Here is an 18,753-nt window from a genome sequence, read left to right on the forward strand (position 1 = left end):
GCCACCAAAACATGGGCAGGAGACATGTGAAAGCTCATCCCTGCTAGATATGCTAGCCTCACTGCAGACCCCATCCCCGTGGGACCCCTCCAGATACATGGCCACCAGAACATGGGAAGGACAATTCTGAAAGCTCACCACTGCTAGACCTGCTGGCCGCACTGCAGATCCCACACCCGCGGGACCCCGCCAGAGACATGACAGCCAAAACATGGGAAAGAGACTCTGAAAGCTCATCCCTGCTAGATCTGCCAGCCACACTGCAGACCCCATCCCCGCTGGACCCCTTCCAGAGACATGGCCACCAAAACATGGGCAAGAGATTTCTGAAAGCTCCTCCCTGCTAGATCTGCTAGCCGCAGTGCAGACCTGACCCCCGCTTGACCCCTCCAGAGATATAGCCACCAAAACATGGGCAGGAGACTTCTGAAAGCTCATCCCTGCTAGATATGCTAGCCACACTGCAGACCCCATCCCCGCTGGACCCCTTCCAGAGACATGGCCACCAAACATGGGCAAGAGACTTCTGAAAGCTCCTCCCTGCTAGATCTGCTAGCCGCACTGCAGACCCCATCCCCGCTGGACCCCTTCCAGAGACATGGCCACCAAAACATGGGCAAGAGACTCTGAAAGCTCATCCCTGATAGATCTGCCAGCCGCACTGCAGACCCCATCCCAGCTGGACCCCTTCCAGAGAAATGGCCACCAAAACATGGGCAAGAGACTTCTGAAAGCTCCTCCCTGCTAGATCTGCTAGCCGCACTGCAGACCCCACCCCCGCAGCACCCCTCCAGAGACATGGCCACCAAACATGGGCAGGACACTTCCGAAAGCTCACCCCTGCTAGATCTTCTAGCCGCACTGCAGACCCCACCCCGCGGGACCCCTCCAGAGACATGGCCACCAAAACATGGGCAGGACACTTCTGAAAGCTCATACCTGCTAGACCTGCTAGCCTCACTGCAGATCCCATGCCGCAGGACCCCTCCAGAGACATGGCCACCAAAAAATGGCCGAGACTTCTGAAAGCTCATACCTGCTAGACCTGCTAGCCGCCCTGCAGATCTCACCCCCGTGGGACCCCTCCAGAGACATGGCCACCAAAAAATGGCCAAGAGACTTCTGAAAGCTCATCCCTGCTAGATCTGCTAGCTGCACTGCAGACTCCATCCCTGCGGGACCCCCCCCCAGGGACATCGCCACCAAAACATGGGCATGACATTTCTGAAAGCTCATACCTGCTAGATCTGCTAGCCGCACTGCAGGCCCCATCCCTGTGGTACCCATTCTAAATAATTGGCCACCACCAGAACATGGGCAGGACACTTCTGAAAGCTCATACCTGCTAGACCTGCTAGCCGCCCTGCAGATCCCACCCCCTTGGGACTCCTCCAGAGACATGGCCACCAAAACATGGGCAAGAGACTTCTGAAAGCTCCTCCCTGCTAGATCTGCTAGCCGCACTGCAGACCCCACCCCCGCAGGACCCCTCCAGAGACATGGCCACCAAACATGGGCAGGACACTTCCGAAAGCTCACCCCTGCTAGATCTTCTAGCCGCACTGCAGACCCCACCCCGCGGGACCCCTCCAGAGACATGGCCACCAAAACATGGGCAGGACACTTCTGAAAGCTCATACCTGCTAGACCTGCTAGCCTCACTGCAGATCCCATGCCGCAGGACCCCTCCAGAGACATGGCCACCAAAAAATGGCCAAGAGACTTCTGAAAGCTCATACCTGCTAGACCTGCTAGCCGCCCTGCAGATCCCACCCCCGTGGGACCCCTCCAGAGACATGGCCACCAAAAAATGGCCAAGAGACTTCTGAAAGCTCATCCCTGCTAGATCTGCTAGCTGCACTGCAGACTCCATCCCTGCGGGACCCCCCCCCCAGGGACATGGCCACCAAAACATGGGCATGACATTTCTGAAAGCTCATACCTGCTAGACCTGCTAGCCGCACTGCAGGCCCCATCCCTGTGGTACCCATTCTAAATAATTGGCCACCACCAGAACATGGGCAGGACACTTCTGAAAGCTCATACCTGCTAGACCTGCTAGCCGCCCTGCAGATCCCACCCCCTTGGGACTCCTCCAGAGACATGGCCACCAAAACATGGGCAGTAGACTTCTGAAAGCTCATCTGTGCTAGATCTGCTAGCTGCACTGCAGACCCCACCCTTGTGGCACCCCTCCAGAGTCATGGCCACCAAAACATGGGCATGACATTTCTGAAAGCTCACACCTGCTAGACCTGTTAGCCGCACTGCAGACCCCATCCCTGCGGTACCCCTTCTAAATAATTGGCCACCACCAGAACATGGGCAGAACACTTCTGAAAGCTCATACCTGCTAGACCTGCTAGCCGCCCTGCAGATCCCACCCCCTTGGGACTCCTCCAGAGACATGGCCACCAGAACATGGGCAGGACACTTCTGAAAGCTCCTCCCTGCTAGATCTGCTAGCCGCACTGCAGACCTGACCCCCGCTTGACCCCTCCAGAGATATAGCCACCAAAACATGGGCAGGAGACTTGTGAAAGCTCATCCCTGCTAGTTATGCTAGCCACACTGCAGACCCCATACCCGCTGGACCCCTTCCAGAGACATGGCCACCAAACATGGGCAAGAGACTTCTGAAAGCTCCTCCCTGCTAGATCTGCTAGCTGCACTGCAGACCCCACCCCGGTGGGACCCCTCCAGAGACATGGCACCAAACCATGGGCAGGAGACTTCTGAAAGCTCAACCTTGCTAGATTTACAGACCTGACCCCCGCTGGACCCCTCCAGAGATATAGCCACCAAAACATGGGCAGGAGACTTATGAAAGCTCATCCCTGCTAGATATGCTAGCCTCACTGCAGACCCCATCCCTGCTGGAACCCTTCCAGAGACATGGCCACCAAACATGGGCAAGAGACTTCTGAAAGCTCCTCCCTGCTAGATCTGCTAGCCGCACTGCAGACCCCACCCCTGTGGTACCCCTCCAGAGACATGGCACCAAACCATGGGCAGGAGACTTCCGAAAGCTCACCCCTGCTAGATCTTCTAGCCGCACTGCAGACCCCATCCCCGCTGGACCCCTTCCAGAGACATGGCCACGAAAACAAGGGCAAGAGACTTCTGAAAGCTCCTCCCTGCTAGATCTGCTAGCCGCACTGCAGACCCCACCCCTCCAGAGACATGGCCACCAAATCATGGGCAGGACACTTCTGAAAGCTCATACCTGCTGGACCTGCTAGCCTCACTGCAGATCCCACCCCGCTGGACCCCTCCAGAGATATAGCCACCAAAACATGGGCAGGAGACTTGTGAAAGCTCATCCCTGCTAGATATGCTAGCCTCACTGCAGACCCCATCCCCGCTGGAACCCTTCCAGAGACATGGCCACCAAACATGGGCAAGAGACTTCTGAAAGCTCCTCCCTGCTAGATCTGCTAGCCGCACTGCAGACCCCACCCCGCGGGGCCCCTCCAGAGACATGGCCACAAAAACATGGGCAGGACACTTCTGAAAGCTCAACCTTGCTAGATCTGCTAGCCACACTGCAGACCTGACCCCCGCTGGACCCCTCAAGAGATATAGCCACCAAAACATGGGCAGGAGACTTGTGAAAGCTCATCCCTGCTAGATATGTTAGCCTCACTGCAGACCCCATCCCCGCTGGAACCCTTCCAGAGACATGGCCACCAAACATGGGCAAGAGACTTCTGAAAGCTCCTCCCTGCTAGATCTGCTAGCCGCACTGCAGACCCCATCCCCGCAGGACCCCTCCAGAGATATGGCCACCAAACCATGGGCAGGACACTTCTGAAAGCTCACCCCTGCTAGATCTTCTAGCCGCACTGCAGACCCCATCCCTGCGGGACCCCTCCAGATACATGGGCACCAGAACATGGGCAGGACAATTCTGAAAGCTCACCCCTGCTAGACCTGCTGGCCGCACTGCAGACCCAACACCCGCGGGACCCTGCCAGAGACATGACCACCAAAACATGGGAAAGAGACTCTGAAAGCTCTTCCCTGCTAGATCTGCCAGCCGCACCGCAGACCCCATCCCCGCTGGACCCCTTCCAGAGACATGGCCACATAAACATGGACAAGAGACTTCTGAAAGCTCCTCCCTGCTAGATCTGCTAGCTGCACTGCAGACCCCACCCCTGCGAGACCCCTCCAGCGACATGGCCACCAAAACATGGGCAGGACACTTCTGAAAGCTCACCCCTGCTAGATCTTCTAGCCGCACTGCAGACCCCACCCCACTGGACCCCTCCAGAGACATGGCCACCAAAACATGGGCAGGACACTTCTGAAAGCTCATACCTGCTAGGTCTGCTAGCCTCACTGCAGACCCCATCCCTGCGGGACCCCTCCAGAGACATGGCCACCAGAAAATGGCCAAGACACTTCTGAAAGCTCACCCCTGCTAGATCTTCTAGCCACACTGCAGACCCCACCCCTGTGGCACCCCTCCAGAGACATGGCCACCAAAACATGGGCAGAACACTTCTGAAAGCTCAACCTTGCTAGATCTGCTAGCTGCACTGCAGACCTGACCCCCGCTTGACCCCTCCAGAGATATAGCCACCAAAACATGGGCAGGAGACTTCTGAAAGCTCATCCCTTCTAGATATGCTAGCCACAATGCAGACCCCATCCTCGCTGGACCCCTTCCAGAGACATGGCCACCAAACATGGGCAAGAGACTTCAGAAAGCTCCTCCCTGCTAGATCTGCTAGCCACACTGCAGACCCCATCCCCGCAAGACCCCTCCAGAGATATGGTCACAAAACCATGGGCAGGACACTTCTGAAAGCTCACCCCTGCTAGATCTTCTAGCCGCACTGCAGACCCCATCACTGCGGGACCCCTCCAGATACATGGCCACCAGAACATGGGCAGGACAATTCTGAAAGCTCACCCCTGCTAGACCTGCTGGCCGCACTGCAGACCCCACCCCCGTGGGGCCCCACCAGAGACATGGCCACCAAAACATGGGCAAGAGACTCTGAAAGCTCATCCCTGCTAGATCTGCCAGCCGCACTGCAGACCCCATCCCCGCTGGACCCCTTCCAGAGACATGGCCACCAAAACATGGGCAAGAGACTTCTGAAAGCTCCTCCCTGCTAGATCTGCTAGCCGCACTGCAGACCCCACCCCCGCAGGACCCCTCCAGAGACATGGCCACCAAAACATGGGCAGGACACTTCTGAAAGCTCACCCCTGCTAGATCTTCTAGCCGCACTGCAGACCCCACCCCGCGGGACCCCTTCAGAGACATGGTCACCAAAACATGGGCAGGACACTTCTGAAAACTCATACCTGGTAGACCTGCTAGCCTCACTGCAGATCCCACCTCGCGGGACCCCTCCAGAGACATGGCCACCAAAAAATGGCCAAGAGACTTCTGAAAGCTCATACCTGCTAGACCTGCTAGCCGCCCTGCAGATCCCACCCCGTGGGACCCCTCCAGAGACATGGCCACCAAAACATGGGCAAGACACATCTGAAAGCTCATCCCTGCTAGATCTGCTAGCTGCACTGCAGACCCCATCCTGTGGGACCCCTCCAGGGACATGGCCACCAAAAAATGGCCAAGAGACTTCTGAAAGCTCATCCCTGCTAGATCCGCTAGCCGCACTGCAGACTCCATCCCTGCGGGACCCCCCCCAGGTACATGGCCACCAAAATATGGGCATGACATTTCTGAAAGCTCATACCTACTAGACCTGCTAGCCGCACTGCAGACTCAATCCCTGCGGGACCCCTCCAGAGACATGGCCACCAAAACATGGGCATGACATTTCTGAAAGCTCATACCTGCTAGACCTGCTAGCCGCACTGCAGACCCCATCCCTGTGGTACCCCTTCTAAATAATTGGCCACCACCAGAACGTGGGCAGGACACTTCTGAAAGCTCATACCTGCTAGACCTGCTAGCCGCCCTGCAGATCCCACCCCATTGGGGCTCCTCCAGAGACATGGCCACCAAAACATGGGCAAGAGACTTCTGAAAGCTCATCTGAGCTAGATCTGCTAGCTGCACTGCAGACCCCACCTCCGTGGGACCCCTCCAGAGACATGGCCATCAAAACATGGGCAAGAGACTTCTGACAGCTCATCCCTGCTAGATCTGTTAGCCTCACTGCAGACCCCATCCCCACGGGACCCCTTCAGAGACATGGCCACCAAAACATGGGCAGGAGACTTCTGAAAGTTCATCCCGGCTAGACCTGCTAGCCGCACTGCAGACCCCATCCCCGCGGGACCCCTCCAGAGACATGGCCACCAAAACATGGGCAGGAGACTTCTGAAAACTCATCCCTGCTAGATCTGCTAGCCGCACTGCAGGCCCCATCCACACGGGACACCTCCAGAGACATGGCCACCAAAACATGGGGAAGAGACTTCTGAAAGCTCATCCCTGCTAGATCTGCTAGCCGCACTGCAGACCCCATCCCTGCGGGACCCCCCAGAGACATGCCCACCAAAACATGGGAATGACATTTCTGAAAGCTCATACCTGCTAGACCTGCTAGCCGGACTGCAGACCCCATCCCTGCGGGACCCCTCCAGGGACATGGCCACCAAAACATGGGCATGACATTTCTGAAAGCTCATACCTGCTAGACCTGCTAGCCGCACTGCAGACCCCATCCCTGCGGGACCCCTTCTAGATAATTGGCCACCAGAACATGGGCAGGACATTTCTGAAAGCTCATGCCTGCTAGACCTGCTAGCTGCACTGCAGACCCCACCTCCGTGGGACCCCTCCAGAGACATGGCCACCAAATCATGGGCAGGACACCTCTGAAAGCTCATACCTGCTAGACCTGCTGGCCGCCCTGCAGGCCCCACCCCCGTGGGACCCCTCCAGAGACATGGTCACCAAAACATGGGCAGGAGACTTCTGAAAGCTCATCCCTGCTAGATCTGCTAGCCGCACTGCAGACCCCAACCCCGCAGGACACCTCCAGAGACATGGCCACCAAAACATGGGCAGAATACTTCTGAAAGCTCATCCCTGCTAGATCTGCTAGCTGCAGAACTGACTTGAAAGAGCCTTGCTTTATGTCCTCACAGTTTGGGATCTTTGAGGGACCCCTGCACACGCACCTTAGAAACGCACTCGCACTGGAAAATAAGCTCTCACCTCCATGTTGGGCTTGAAGCGATCTTCTAACACAGCAATGGCAGCACTAGATCCAGAACCTGTCCCCGCCAAAAAGAGACATAATTAGAACAGGAGATATGTCAACCAGCGTAAAGTGTGAGACATCTGTCTACATCAACCATGGGTTGCAGGCCTCCAATGGAGATATGTCACCCAGCGTAAAGTGTGAGACATCTGTCTACGTCAACCATGGCCTGCAGGCCTCCAATGAAGACATGTCACCCAGTGTCAACTCTATCTGCATCTACCATGGGCTGTGCAAGCCTCCAATGATGATATATCACCCAGCGCAAGTGTGAGACATCTCTCTGCATCAACCATGGGTTGCAGGCCTCCAATGGAGATATGTCACCCCGCGTCGCGTGTGGGCCCTCTATCTGCATCTACCATGGGTTGCAGGCCTCCAATGGAGATATGTCACCCCGCGTCGCGTGTGGGCCCTCCATCTGCATCAACCATGGGTTGCAGGCCTCCAATGGAGATATGTCACCCAGCGTCGCGTGTGGGCCCTCCATCTGCATCAACCATGGGTTGCAGGCCTCCAATGGAGATATGTCACCCCGCGTCGCGTGTGGGCCCTCTATCTGCATTTACCATGGGCTGTGCAGGCCTCCAATGGAGATATGTCACCCAGCGTCGCGTGTGGGCCCTCTATCTGCATTTACCATGGGCTGTGCAGGCCTCCAATGGAGATATGTCACCCAGTGTCACGTGTGGGCCCTCTGTGCTTCTGCCATGGGTTGTAATCCCCCAATGACAATATGTTACCCAGCGTGTGGGCCCTCTATCTGCATCTACCATGGGTTGCAGGCCTCCAATGGAGATATGTCACCCAGCGTCGCGTGTGGGCCCTCTATCTGCATCTACCATGAGTTGCAGCCCTCCAATGGAGATATGTCACCCAACGTCGCGTGTGGGCCCTCTATCTGCATCTACCATGAGTTGCAGCCCTCCAATGGAGATATGCCACCCAGCGGCGCGTGTGGGCCCTCTATCTGCATCTACCATGGGTTACAGGCCTCCAATGGAGATATGTCACCCAGTGTCGCGTGTGGGCCCTCTATCTGCATCTACCATGGGTTGCAGGCCTCCAATGGAGAAATGTCACACAGCGTTGCGTGTGGGCCCTCTATTTGCATCTACCCTGGGCTTCTCAGTGAACAGTTTCTGTCTGTCTTTCTGTCTCTGTCATGGTGTGTGCCTGTCTCTGTCAGGGTGTGTGCCTGTCTCTGTCAGGGTGTGTGCCTGTCTCTGTCGTTTCTGTCCATCTGTGTCAGTGTCTGTTTGTCAGCTGGCCCGTGTCTGCTCATCTTCCCACGAGTGTGTGCCAGTCAGTGTCTCTACTTGCTTCCCTCTGCCTGCATCTGGGCCTTCTCCCCATCATCCAGCGTACCCCAGTCTGGCTGTAAGTATTGGAAGGCAGTCCTCACCCATGGAGACGAAGGGTAGTGTGTCGGTGGATCCGTGTGGGTATACGGTGTACAGGTGCGGGCCGTGGGTATCCACTCCACCAATAATGATAGATGCCCCGATGTGGCCTTTGTACCTGCAAGAAGAGCACAGAAGAGATGATCCGCAGTGATACCAGGACATGGGCAGTGGTGACCTCCACCTCCTAGCCAGGAGGGTGGGCATAACCCTAACAAGAGTACCAAGGGATAAAGCCCTCCCACCCCTGCCATTGTTCTGGACTCCCATGCTATGCAGAGACTCTAGGAACCACTGGATTAAATGAGAAAACAAGGTGATCAAGAACACACTGCTAGAGCACCATCATACACACACAACACAGCAGAGATCACTGCTCCTAATAAGAAGGCATGGCGATCAAGAACACTGTGCTAGAGCACTATCATACACAAGAGTGCAGGGATCTCTGGGACCATATTCAGACAAGGTGATCAAGAACAGAGTGCTAAAGGCTCCATTTTACACAGAGAGAACTGGGATCACTGGGCACACGAAAAGACAAGGTGACCAGGAACACACTGCTAGAGCACCATCATAGAACACGGTGCTAGAGCACCATCCTAAACACACAGCACATGGACAACTGGGCCTAATGAGAAGCCAAGGTGACCAAGAACACGGTGCTAGAACACCATCACACACACACAGCACAGATCACTGCTCCCAATAAGAAGGCAAGGTGACCAAGAACACAGTGCTACAGCACCATCATATACACACAGCACGTGAACCACTGGGTCTAGTGAGAAGCCAAGATGATCAAGAACCTGATGCTCTGCCACTGTGAAATCATGCTGGACTGCTATTATATACAGAGACTATAGGAACCATTGAGCCCAATGAGAAGACAGGGTTATCAAGAAAGGAGTGCTAGAGGCTCCATCATACACATTCAACACTTGGATAACTGGGTCTAATGAGAAGCCAAGGGGATCAAGAACACAGTACTAGAGCACCATCGCACACACAGTGCATGTATCACTGGAGCCAACAAGATGGCAAAGGGTGCTACAGCACCACTGTGCACACAGAGCACATGGCTCACTGGGCCTAATGAGAAGACAAGGTGACCACATTCACGATGGACGCACAGTGACCAAGAACATGGTGCTAGAGCATCATGACAGAGAAAGGACATGAATAACTGAAGCTAACGAGAAGGCAAGGTGACCAAGAACACGGTGCTAGAGCATCACGACAGACAGGGGGGAGTGAGGGGAGGCTGTAGCAAGAGGCATGTCCTAAGTGCTGCTCGTGGCCTAAATAGTGCTGGCATGCACTCCCACAAAACACAAGATACACAGTAAGTTGAAGAAATCCACTGGTGGTTTTCAGTTTGAGAAAACTATTTTTTGTGTAACTTACTATCATAAATGAGACTATTTTTCCGATGAGTTGGAATACGATGCTATCAAGATGAACAGTGCAGTACCCATGTACCCCCCTAAACTGCGGCTCGGTGCCCAACATTAAGGCAGCCCCACAAGCCCACCTTCGTCCCGGTATTCCCACTAAACTGCACCCGCCAATCCGCATCACTCTACGCCCACTCCTGAGCCACCCAGTACTTGCCCCAACAAGGTGCCACGTCACAATAAAGCATGAACAGTGCAGATTCCGCGAGCATTAGTTTTTCTTGATAAAACTCATTAAATCCTCCTTTAAAAAAAAAATAGTTAACTTACAAAGTAAAGCACATTTTTTAACCTGAAAACTAAAATAATTGTGGCCTGCAGAAGACAAGCAGGGTCTCGCTGGTGCAAAGGGGGCTCGCAGAGTACGGCAGCGGGTGGAGGGTATCCCCGGCTCCCCCATGCCGCTTAGGACTCCGCTTTGTCCGCTACTGCTGCAGTCGAATGGTCTCAGACCAAGCAAAGAACATGCAAACGAGTACCCGGCCGCTCGGCCCCTGTGTGCCGCATTAGCCGGGCTGTGGGGGGTGGCCAAAAACAGCACCTCTACTGCTCCACGGACCCGTGTCTGAAGCGAGATTCAAAACCTAAGTGCACTCCATGTCTCAGCCGCATAGTGGAAGCAGAAGACAACGCATAAGAGGTCTTTTTGACGAAATCAGCAGTGGGTATACAAGGGGAGCGACGGCATAGCTGCGCCCCCCCCCCCCCACAGACTCAGGCTTCATTCATCACCCCAGTCGTACTGGACCCTCAAGCTTGTGCCCGCTCTCCCGCCACCTCCCCAAGGTCCCCCTGAGGTTTTTCCGAAATAAGGAGGCAGGACCAGTTGTCAAGGTGGAAGTCCCAAATGCTGCAGGAAGCTTTATTGAACATTAAGCCAGGAGTTAGCTTACAGGTGCTCCGTTTCTCCGTCACACCTCAGGATTATTCTACGCTGGGCATGGCTTCCTAAGCCTCCCTGCACCCGTCAGTGTTCAGAGGACCCCTCCCTCCCTAGCCTTTCCCTCTCTAACCACGGCCATTATTTTAAAATGTATTTTATTTTTTTCATTTTTCTTCACATTCTATCCTTCTATTCAAGATCGTTCACTCTTCACATTCTATCCTTCCATTCATTGGTTTTCTTTCTTCACATTCTATCCTTCTGTTCTTCACATTCTATCCTTCTATTCGAGTTGTTCTCTATTCACATTCTATCCTTTTATCCATTGGTTTTCTTTCTTCACATTCTACCCTTCTTTTCATTAGTTATTTCTTTTACTTCCCTTCTACCCATTCCCCCCACTCAGGACCCCTTCCCCCTTCTAACCCGTCCCCAGTTCTGCCATTCCCCAAGTATCTTGACTCCCCCTGTGCTTTTCTTCCTCCTTTTTTGTCCTATCCTTTCCCCCACTATACCATTTTCTCAATGCTTCATGTTCCCCAATACCTAGCATTCCCTCCCCAATTCCTTCTATGCCCCCCATCTGAGTCCCAGTACTTTATCTGCCCCTCACTCCTTCCATTGCTAATTGATTCAATCCCCAGTACCCTCATTCCCAGGACTTCCAATAACCCAAACCCCAAGTCTACTTACCCACCCAGTTTGTTCCAGTCCAGAACTCCTTGCTCCCCAATGCCTTTCCATCCCCCAACTCTTTCCCCATTCCTCAGCATTTCCCATTCCCCAACCCATTGCATTCCCCAACTATTTTCATTCTCTCGGTTCTTTCCTTACCCTATTCCTTCCTTCCCCCAAATCTTATCCATTCCCCAATCCCTTTAATTTCCCTAAACCTTTCTGTTATGATATGATATGGCATGTATAACGCGCCTATACACAAGTGTTTCAAGTGTTCCCTCATTCTTCCCATCCCCGACTATATCCCCGACAATATCCCGTTCCACACTATTTCCTTTCCCCCACTACTTCCACCTCCCGTGCTCATTAGTTTTCATTCACCCCTTTGTTTACTTCCCCATTTGCTTTCATTCCCCTTCTCACTATCTTCACACCCACTCCTCGTGTTGTTGGAGTTGGAAGCACTTCCAAGCCCCCCACCCCTACCCCTTTCCCCAAGTCTAGTACTCTTGGGTGCCTTACTTTCTAAGCTATTGGCTGCAGAGTTCCCTTTGTGATATCTGCCAGTGATTTCTATTGGGATCGACCTGTGACTCCGCCATGACTCTCTGCTGGTTACCGGCGGCAGAGAGTTCTCCCCAGAAACCTGGTCGTGGCTCGCCCTAGGACAATGGACTTTTCCAATGACATCCACTTCATATCTAGCACACACACCAACAACCACCACAAGCAGATGACAGCAGACGGCCACCCAGATTGTGTCTGGTGGCATGCAAAACCATGGAGGGGACATCAGTTCCCGACCTTCACCCTTGTATGAAGGTGTCTTTCGTACAATCGGTAATGCAAATGGGCTCCTTATCCGGATGGGCCCTCCGCCTGCAGGCAGTGGCATCACGAAATACATTCAAACCTATACCAATTCAGCACCATGCACGGCAGGCCCCCCCCTGTGGGAGGACGGCAGCGCATTAAATTATAAGAAAGAACCCCAGCTTACCCCCCACTGCGAGCCCCTCTGGTGCAACCTGCGCACCTATGCATTTACAATGGGCCTCATTACGAGTCCGGCGGTAACCAAGCCTGAAAAACTGGCAGGCTACCGCCGGACTAGTATTACCATTCCGCCTCCGTGATTCCCGGAATCACCGGGGCATTACAACCCCGGTGACCCGGTAATTCCGGAGGCGGAATTCGGTAAATCCCCATTCCCAGGGAGTCCCATAGGACTCCATGGGAATGTGGAAACACCGGCACCATGCTGTAATGGTGCCGGTGTTTCCACATCCGCCTGCAGGCGGGTGGTGTTAAACCCGCCAGGTCAGAACTCGAGATCAGCCGGTCCGGATAGAGCGGTGGTGGCAGATTTACCACCACTGTTCTTTCCGGACCGGATGACTCGTAATGAGGCCCATTGTTTAGAGGGTGCTTGAGCCAACCCACATTTATTGCAAATTCCCCATCCTATGTCCAAAGTCGTCCTGGGGTCTGTGGAGGATGAGCTGTCCTTTCATTGGGTTCATCAAATGATCTTGCTGTTAATAGCCTGCAAAATTTGAGAGTTCACAAGCATGGCACCCCTGCCCTATAAGATCCCGAACCAATTGCATCCCCTTTATTCTTGTGCCCTTTCTCTGATCATTTGGACTGGCATAGCCGGCATGAACAATTTCTCTGATGTACCAATCGGCACTACCGTTCCTCCTCTCTCCTAACGTTGGTGAACTAGTGCCCTGGCAGTGTATCGTCCTACCCCCATGTCTCCCCATCTCTTGGCCACTCCCTGACTTGTGTCAAAAATTCCCCACCCCATGCCTGAAATATTTTAAGTTTATTTATATTCCTTCCCTTCTCCCCTCCTCCTTCATGCTTGTCCTCGCCCCGATGCAAGAGAGTCCTATGTAGCTTACATGCAGAGACCAATTCCTCTCCAGACAGTGTAAAACCCCTTGTGCCAATTCACCCTTGCTGTCCCCGCCCTCTTTGCTGACTCCACAATGTTTAATTACCACAATTGCAGCAGTGTTCCCATTACCTGTACCTCCCCATATAATTTGCTATGGGCCTCAATACGAGTTTGGAGGTAGCCATGGTGCTATTAGCTATTGTCCGGGTCCGGGTTTCTTGAATGAGGAATTACCGGGTCATTCCAACCTTGGAGGACCCGGTAATTCCTCATTCAAAAAAACAATCTCCATTCCCATTTGAGCCCCGATAGGGCTCAATGGGAATGGGGATGGAGCTAATAACGGGTCCGTTAACATCAGGTCCCGCAAGGGAACCTCATAATAGGGCGGAATGGGTTTACCGGCACCGGCACCATTACCGGAAAACCCATTCCGCCAACCTCGTAATGAGGCCCAATGTGCCTTACCAATGCACCATAACTTCATAAATTCACGATGACATTCCGCGCTACAGTACTGGAAATACTGGCTGATATCATATGCTCATAGGGGAGGATGTGAATATACCAGTCATATCAGGAGCATATTTGGTATATCCAATGCATTGCGGCGCTGGGATAGTTCATTGACCCAGCAACCCTTAGCAATGAGCCAACGAGGGACGAGTAATACTGTGCACGACTACAAGGCAAAACCAGCGGCCCACGCTGGATACACATAACTTTGCAAAACTCGGGGCGCAGCGTGGGAATTTGGGTTGTACATGCTCGAGTCGCAGGCGTGTACTGGCCTATAGGGAACTCTGGAGATTTCCCTGTGGGCCTCTGCACCCTGGGCCTCTTTTGTGTGCTATTTCCACATTTTCTTATAGGAAAATCATTGGGCTTGCTGAAAATGTCTCATATGGGGCCACCTTGAACATTATTTCCAGGGCCTCTTTTGGTCTCCAGTGATTATTTCCAGGGCCTCCTTTAGTTACCAGTCCACCCCTGGCGTGCCGGCATCTGGCCCAGATTAAAACAGTTGTTTGTTTGAAAAACAAGCATCCCGACTAACCCTACCCACCCTCCTTCCTGTTCAAAGATCCGCCAGAGCGCTTGGGGACCAATTCCGTTGGTGACGGGGTGCTATATAAGTACCTTTAACATAAGATAACATGTTTGTGCTTTAGCGTGCCCTTTATTCAGGGCTGCTTGTCCAATTCGATTTAGAATAGTGCCTCCGTGTTGTGGGGAACAGGACCAAAGAGGGCGCAACCTTTGACCCTTATATAAGCACCTCTCTGGCCCTGTTCCCCTTCCGTCGCCCCTAAGTGACGTGGCGTCCGCCCTCCCCCCATGGGCAGAGGCCCCCCAGTCAGTCCCTCCCTCTTATTTAGCCCGGGTTGGGTGGGCGTTGTTAGATGGTGGGGGCTGCCCAGGGCCCCCACCGGCACTCACACGCACACCAGCACATATGCGCGAGGAACCCACGCAGGACGTGTGTGTTCTGCTCGGGGCCCTGGCTCGAACTGCCGGGTGACCGTCTTTATTTCCTACAGGGCATGCGCGAGCCTCGTTGCCACTCGCGCATGCGTATAACTAGCATATGCACTACGCAACAGGCGTCCCCAATAAGGGCGGACCCCGCCATGCCGTCCTGACGGTGCCTTTGTCTAGCAAAGCCCCTGCTCAAAATCAGTTTTTGCAGACTTCTGGGACTATACATAGACAAGCCCCTGCCCTGGGGCTAATTGACAGAGAGAAAGGACTAACCAAAGCAAATGAAAATAGTTAAAGAGGATCCTTGGCAGGGTTGAAATCATTTTTACCTTTGCACAGTTTCCCACACTGAAGGTGAGAGAGGTGTTTGTAACTAGCACAGACACACACACACACACCCCCTGGCACGTACTTCAATTATACAAGTGCAGGGGTCCCAGAAGCGAGTTACAATCACATGCAACGGGGCTGACACTCACCGGAAGAGCATCTGCTTCAGCATCCGGTTCACCGTCACCACGCGCGGGGTGCGTCCCGTGGAGAGCGCGTGCAGCTGCATGTTGGAGGACAAGAGCTGGGTGGTCACCTCTGCATCCGCCGCTACCCCGGCTCCACAGCAGCTGTGCGGAGAGAGGAGTCAACATGGCAGCTTAGGGGAAAAAGTCCTCAAACATCAACATTCAGAGCCTGTGGTAGCAGGCCATGCTTCTGTGTCACCTTTAAGCAAACTCGTGTTCATGCGTTTGCATCTACTGCATAAAATAGACACTGGCAGTAGTGTTGCTCCAGGAATGAAAACCGGTGGGATTTTTTGCAGTGCGCCCTTTTTGGCGCAAGCCCTTTGGCACAGCGCTTTTGGCTGCACCGTCCATTTCAGCGCGGCCACAGTGGCGCGACAGCCAATTCGGCGCCGCTAATTCGGTGTCAGGGCGATTTCGGCGCAGGTACTGACATTTTGCAGCTGTGCCTAAAATGCCCTCCCTCCAAGTGGGCGCATAATGCTGGCACCTATAGAAAGAAACGGTAACTGCACTACGTGGCCGTCAGTCTTCAAGGCCCGGCAATTCGCCACATGACCAAACGGGGCTTATGGGTGGATGGCACAACTGTCATACTTAACCTGCAATTGTACAAATAGGTACGGTTACAGGGTAAATATAAAAGCTGTGCCCCCACAGACTATAAGATTCGCTCGGTCTTGTGGATAAGAGCAGGGCTTTCTAGTCAAGAGATCTCGGTTCGGATCTCAGCAAAGCCAGTTGGACATTATTTTAAAAAAAAACATATTCCGGGTTTAGGATCCTTTTGGCCGGCGCCGATAGATCCCTGCGCCCTGCTGGCCGCAGCACACCAACAAAGGATCTGTGGCAAAGGAGCTGCGCCAAAACGACCGGCGTCAAAGGAGCAGCGCCAAAACACACTGCTTCAATTTTTTGCACCAGCCGGTGTATGTATTTATTTTCAGGTATTTAATAGAAGTCCAAACTTAGTTGCCGCCACTTCAGAGCGCATGCGTGCTGCAGGTGTGATGAGCTCATGAGCGGTCCACCCATGTCTGGCACTGGGACTGGCCTCTGTGTGCCAAGGTGTTTGCACACTATGAGATGGGGCTGGTAGATGGTACGTGCAGCAGGTCCAGTCCTGGCAAAGGGTCACGAGGGGGAGGCATTTGCAAGGTCCTGCTCTGCCTTCTGGGCAAAAGGGCAATGTCAAGTGTGCAATTACTGGGGTCCACAATTCAACGGAGTGAGGCTACAAGTGTCAACAGCTGTCTGCAGCCAAATAACCGAGGTCCCAGCTTTTGCCTGAGTGGTTGCCGGGAGACTAAATCATTTTTAAACTTTACAAATCTCTCCAGCATGATTATGCAAAAAAAGGGGGGGGGGGCTGTGCTGTGAACACTCCTGCACTGTGCTCTGGTTTGTGGTGCTCTAATATTTTGAATACTGCAAGCTCACAGGTTGGTGGAGGTGATGCCCACACCCCTTTGGTATAGTTAGAGAGAAGGATCTGGCTACGGCGCACTGGTTTATTAAAAGGATAATTATCCACACAGTATTGGGTAGGTACGGTGTCAGTTTATTTGAGTGAAGACATGAGGTCTTTGTGGTGGTCAGCTGACACGTGTTTCGATCTCTAGGCTCTTTATCAAGGCTTTCCGATATGTCTACAGTTATGTACGTGAGGAGTCCATCCAGTGCACACTTTCTTTTTTTCTTGGCCTTCGATCCTTTAGTTCTGTACGAGAGGAGTGCATCCAGTCAACATTTTCTTTTTTTCTTGGCCTTCGATCCTTTAGTTCAGTACGTGAGGAGGCCTTCCAGTCCACATTTTCTTTTTTCTTGGGCTTCCGATGCCTGCAGTTCTGTACGTGAGGAGTCCATCCAGTCCACATTTTCTTTTTTCTTGGGCTTCCGATGCCTGCAGTTCTGTACGTGAGGACTTCATCCAGTCCACATTTTCTTTTTTCTTGGCCTTCCAATCCCTATAGATCTGTACGTGAGGAGTCCATCCAGTCCACGTTTTCTTTTTTCTTGGCCTTCCAATCCCTATAGATCTGTACGTGAGGAGTTCATCCAGTCCACGTTTTCTTTTTTCTTGGCCGTTCGATCCCTATAGTTTTGTACATGTAGTAGCTTACTCATAAACTCAAATAAAGTCATGCAAAGAAATAAACAAAAGAAGATGACACACTCACGCATGATTTGGTGTGATAGAGATCGCTACGCCACAACCACAATGCAGAGTTAATACGTAGCAGTGCAAAAGTAGCACACAAATGGGCGGTCTTTCCTTTTTAGCCAATAGCCCTTCGCATTTAGGAATTTGTGGGTGCATACTGATAGGAAAAGCCACACTACAAGTCCCAGAATGGAAGTCCATGTTGAAAAAAAAGCCAGGACTGGATGACCATGGAAGGCAGGTGAATGCAAATAGCTTAAAAACTATACAAGAATGGAGCTCAAGACCCTCCCTTTCAAGGAATGGCTCTTCCCTAAAACCTGGGTGCACAGACCCACCGCTCCCCTCCCTACCTGAGACTGGGCACACCACCAATGCCTGATACTGGGGAACCTGATCCCCATTGCTTCCTCCCCTGGTTGTTTGTAGATCCCTTTCTGCCTAATGCTCCACCCTACCATGTTCTTATCTTCCAGCTCCCGTGTATCTCTGCTCCCTTCATCGTGTTCCTCCCCCAATGATTTATAAAGCGCACCGTTGCTTCCCAAAGCTTGGTCCACCCTCAATAAATATCATAATAAGAATGTTTGTAATTTTATTTTTTAGATTAGACTAGTTAGATCTAGAGCAACAATGCTGTTGATTCTGTAAGAATGTTAACGAAATGGAAACTCTCAAACATCTGGTGGTGCTATGTCTAAACCTATTGCCCCAGAAACCCTCAAACATCTGGTGGTGCTATGCCCGAACCTATTGCCCCAGAAACTCTCAAACATCTGGTGGTGCTATGCCCGAAGCTATTGCCCCAGAAACTCTCAAACATCTGGTGGTGCTATGTCCGAACCTATTGCCCCAGAAACTCTCAAACATCTGCTGGTGCTATGTCTGAACCTATTGAGAAACTCTCAAACATCTGGTGGTACTATGCCCGAACTTATTGCCCCAGAAACTCTCAAACATCTGCTGGTGCTATGTCTGAACCTATTGAGAAACTCTCAAACATCTGGTGGTGCTATGTCCGAACCTATTGCCCCAGAAACTCTCAAACATCTGCTGGTGTTAT

General features: G+C 52.8%; 1 protein-coding gene across 1 annotated transcript in view; it reads right to left on the reverse strand.

Annotated features, from left to right (window-relative positions):
- The window catches only part of LOC138521817 (proteasome subunit beta type-7-like), a 173,912-nt gene that overhangs the window by 91,090 nt on the left and 64,069 nt on the right, over positions 1 to 18,753 (reverse strand). The window contains exons 4-6 of the mRNA XM_069634933.1: positions 15,488 to 15,628; positions 8,605 to 8,720; positions 7,154 to 7,212 (exon numbers count right to left, since the gene is read on the reverse strand). Coding sequence (XP_069491034.1) covers positions 7,154 to 7,212; positions 8,605 to 8,720; positions 15,488 to 15,628 — 316 coding nt within the window. The remainder of the gene's footprint in view (positions 1 to 7,153; positions 7,213 to 8,604; positions 8,721 to 15,487; positions 15,629 to 18,753) is intronic.

This window comes from Ambystoma mexicanum, chromosome 13 (assembly GCF_040938575.1).
Source record: "Ambystoma mexicanum isolate Mex_15411 chromosome 13, UKY_AmexF1_1, whole genome shotgun sequence".
Classification (NCBI taxonomy): Eukaryota; Metazoa; Chordata; class Amphibia; order Caudata; family Ambystomatidae; genus Ambystoma; species Ambystoma mexicanum.